The following is a 4,053-nucleotide window of genomic DNA, read 5'->3' on the forward strand; positions in this document are numbered from 1 at the left end:
GTCTTCGTTTCATGACTTATTCAGCATATTTCTCTTTAAAAATCTTTATTCTTAAGCACTGGTAAGGTGCATTTTGGAAGACTTTGTTGTGGCAATCTAGATCCATAATTCCCTTTCATTTTAATAGGATTTGAAGGATGGAAACCTCATGTATACCTATATAAAATCATATCATGTTCTGAAGTGTTTGTGACATTGGTGACCACTAGAGTCACAGTAATGAACTGGTAGGACAAGTGCTTTGCCATGGTATGGTAGATGCCAGTATCGAAGGCAGAGGTCAGCAACCTACAGCCTGTGGGACTATTGGATCCAGTCCATGAAATGGGGGCTTTGGCATTGGCTATGGAGGGCTTTGCCCACACTATGCCAAAACTTTACCAGGTGCTTCACCCATAATTCACCATAGCTAGGTAGTGATGAGAAGTGGCTCTAGCTAGGTCCTAGCACCAAACCACCTTGGACTGAAGCTGAGTTATTCTGGCCTGCTTCCAAAAATGTTGCCAACCCCTGATGTAGGGCATTGTGGAAAATAAATAATTTCAAAGAGCAAATATAAATGGGAAATGATTTTACTAAGAAGCCATCTTAGAAGAATTAGGAGGTGAATGTCTTGTATACAATTGTTTTGAAAACTCTCGTAGTTTGGCTTTTTCTTAGCCATGAGATTTTGTTTCAAAATTGGTCCCATTCCAGTCTGGTTACCTCACCTTTCAGAGGCCCACTTCTTTGTGAACTGGATTTACCTTCTGATCATTTTTAGCACACCAGTAGGCTGACCTGTCAATGATTCTTTTGTTATCTAGGGAGAGGCAGAGTTTGCCCGTATCATGAGCATCGTAGATCCTAACCGCTTGGGAGTAGTGACATTCCAGGCCTTCATTGACTTCATGTCCCGGGAAACAGCAGATACAGATACTGCGGACCAGGTCATGGCTTCCTTCAAGATCCTGGCGGGAGATAAGGTGAGCTTACACCTCTGAAGTGGAACACATGGCAAGTATTAGATAAAAAAAAGAAACAAAGAAAGAAAAGAAAACTGATTTAGGATTGGCTGAACCAATTGGAAGGAAAATTTCTCTGCACTCTCTCAGAAGTGAACAGTAAATCATCCAGCACTCTTGTAAATCTACTTGATGAACCACTCAGAGGCCAAGCAAAAGCTTTTATGTTCATCTTGTTTCTAGTAGCTCAGCAAAAGCAGTCAAGGGTCACCTTAAGTTACACTGAACTTGACTGAAGTCAATGGAAACTAAGTATATGTTTCAAGTGTTTTAATTTTCAACATACAAAGTTTAAAACTAAAAGAAGAAACAAAATTTATCTTATTTACTTAAATTTAAGACAATCCTGAATTTAAGATTATCCCCCAGTAATTAGAGTCTATATGTGGAAAATGTAGAACTTCATTATACTTCTCCAGGTATAGAATCTAATTATTGGAGCATTGTCTTAAATTCATCATCCCACCCTCACTACTACAACAGGGAAAGCAGTGTCTGGGTGGTCAGATAGCCCTCTTGCTCTTTGCCCCCCCCTTTCCCCGCCACCTGTGCCTACCCACCCTCAACTCCCCATAATCACTGTCCCTTCCCATTATCTCTGCTCCTCCCTCCCCACCCACTCCCCACCATCTCTGCCCCTTTTCCCTCCACTGCCCACAGTCTCTGCCTCTTCCTTGCTGAGCCACACAGCAGCGCTGCAGATTAGCCAGGCAGGGGACAGAGTTCCATGTGCTCTGTGCCCAGGAGGGAATCCAGCCTGAGCTGGAGCTGAGCTGTGCCTGCTAGTAAGTAGGGGAGAAGAGAACGGAGGGTGGGCAGAAACTGCAGAGGGCGAGGTGGGAGGGCAGAACAGTGCTATGGGTCTGACTCTGGCCCTGACCCAGGCTCAGGGACAGTCAGAGCCACAACAGCTGCCTGCCCCCCCCCCCACTCCACTTTGTTCATATATCTAAGATGAGTTCCCCTAGCCCCATCCTGATTTGCAAAAAGCCCTCATCTTAGATTCAAGTAAGTATGGTATTTCAACATAGAAGTGTCTAAAGCCAAATATATCTGCTACTATGTAATAAAAACACATTTCTTACCATAGTTTGAAGTCATCAATGGAGAATTAACCATCATCATAATCACTGTTACCCACTAGTATTTTCCATCATTGAAACTGAGCAGATGTATTACCTTAAAAAAAACCAAAAAAACCCCCAAAAACCCTTTTGGAGCCTCAGTACTTTAAAACAAGTAATCAAAAGCTGGATTTTAACTGGTCATTTTAAAATGCATCACCAAGTTCAGCAGACAGTCTTGATCAACTGTAGTTTGAATAATATTGAAAAGTTGGTAATTATTAGACATCAGTACATTTTAGATGGTCTTTCCCACATGTGATAATTCACAATGACATGTAAGCATGTGTATTACATTATCAGTATCGAATCTTCTTTGAGAGTACCCTGTGTCTGTGAGTTGATGAATGATTTAAAACAGCATGATTAAGAAGAGGTAGCAGTTACAAATACTATGTAATAAATAGGAAAATTCCCCACACCTGGCTAAATTATTAATTCTCTCAGTTTGCATAATCAATTAAATTGGATTATACTAACAAATTATATATTCTTTCTCTTGCATGAGATCACTGGCATGATCTCATGATATTTAACTGAAATAAATTCGCCAGATATATTAATCTTAATATGTTTTGCTGTTTGCTGATATTAATATTAATCTCTCCTGAAATATGGGATTACACAGTGAAAATATTGAAATACTGTGTCTCAAATTCTAACACGTTGTGACAATCACTAGTCTTCCATGTTTCTCTAACATTTTTATCATAACCTTTATGTATAAACCTCACACTTATCATCCATCTTTGATTATGCATTGCTTGATTAAAGCATCCTTTTCTATTTCTCAGCAACCATGTGACAAATTGCTATTTGCAACAAAATATAAATTAAAACACAAATACTTTTAACTGAGTTTTACTGTAGAGTAATTGAATTTTAATGTGGTTACTTTGTACATCTAACAAAGTGTAATGAGCCATATTCATACATTTCAACTGTTATAGTAAATTAAATAGTGTTTGATTACTGTTGCACTAAGAAGAAAGCAACCTTCCCTTAGACCCAAATCATGAAATGAAAAGCCTCCATGAAGGAATCAGAAAGTCAGAAACACAGAGAATCTCTAAAAACCTAAATATTTTCCAGAAATTTCCAAATGCTTATGAGCCAGTTACCTAAGCAGAATTTAATGGTGAGCTACTGCTCAAGAAAGCAGCATTGAATATCCACTGCCTAAAATGGTAGTGAACCAGTTTCTCAAAGACAAACCTAACTGGATTGTCTGCCTCCTTTTGAAAAATATGAGGAATAGAAAATAGTACCATGGAGAAACTAGGAGTTTTTCAGTGGATTATATTGCCCTTGGTTCATGCTGATTCCTTTTACCCTAGTACTAGCTGGAACCAATTTGTTACCTTGTTTTTACACAGAAGAAATGGCATCTACAAGTCCTTAAGGCCCAATTTTGAAGCCTAAAATCAGTATAGACAGCCTGAAAGGGAGCTCATATGCTAAAGCTTGCTAATGAGGGACCAGCTCAAGAAACAAGATTCAGCTTTCAGCGCTTCACCCTAAGCAACAACCTCATCAATGGCAAAGATTGCCAGTAGTTTTTCACTGACAAAACACCCTACCTCTGACCAGGCCTTTCCTCCAGTTCTCCTAGGGCTGCTCCCCACAGCATTATCCATCCATCCCAATTTCGCCCCAGTGGGATAAGTACCTTTTGCATCCCTAAATGTCTAATGTACTCTCAGTGATAATAGTATATTTCATGTCTCTTGTTCTTTTTGCAGAACTACATCACTGTGGATGAATTACGACGGGAACTGCCTCCTGATCAGGCTGAATACTGCATTGCTAGAATGGCACCGTACCATGGGCCTAATGCTGTACCCGGTGCCCTGGACTACATGTCCTTCTCCACAGCACTGTATGGCGAAAGTGACCTTTAACCTCCCTCCTCCCCCACCACACCA

At 40.1% G+C, this 4,053-nt stretch overlaps 1 protein-coding gene across 1 annotated transcript in view; it reads left to right on the plus strand.

Annotated features, from left to right (window-relative positions):
• Positions 1-4,053, plus strand: part of ACTN1 (actinin alpha 1) — a 207,565-nt gene that overhangs the window by 202,740 nt on the left and 772 nt on the right. Inside the window, exons 21-22 of the mRNA XM_019519169.1 lie at positions 807-965; positions 3,871-4,051. Coding sequence (XP_019374714.1) covers positions 807-965; positions 3,871-4,029 — 318 coding nt within the window. The 3' untranslated portion in view covers positions 4,030-4,051. The remainder of the gene's footprint in view (positions 1-806; positions 966-3,870; positions 4,052-4,053) is intronic.

The sequence above is a fragment of the Gavialis gangeticus genome, unplaced genomic scaffold (genome assembly GCF_001723915.1).
Source record: "Gavialis gangeticus isolate Ggan-Ray unplaced genomic scaffold, GavGan_comp1, whole genome shotgun sequence".
NCBI classification, from domain to species: Eukaryota; Metazoa; Chordata; order Crocodylia; family Gavialidae; genus Gavialis; species Gavialis gangeticus.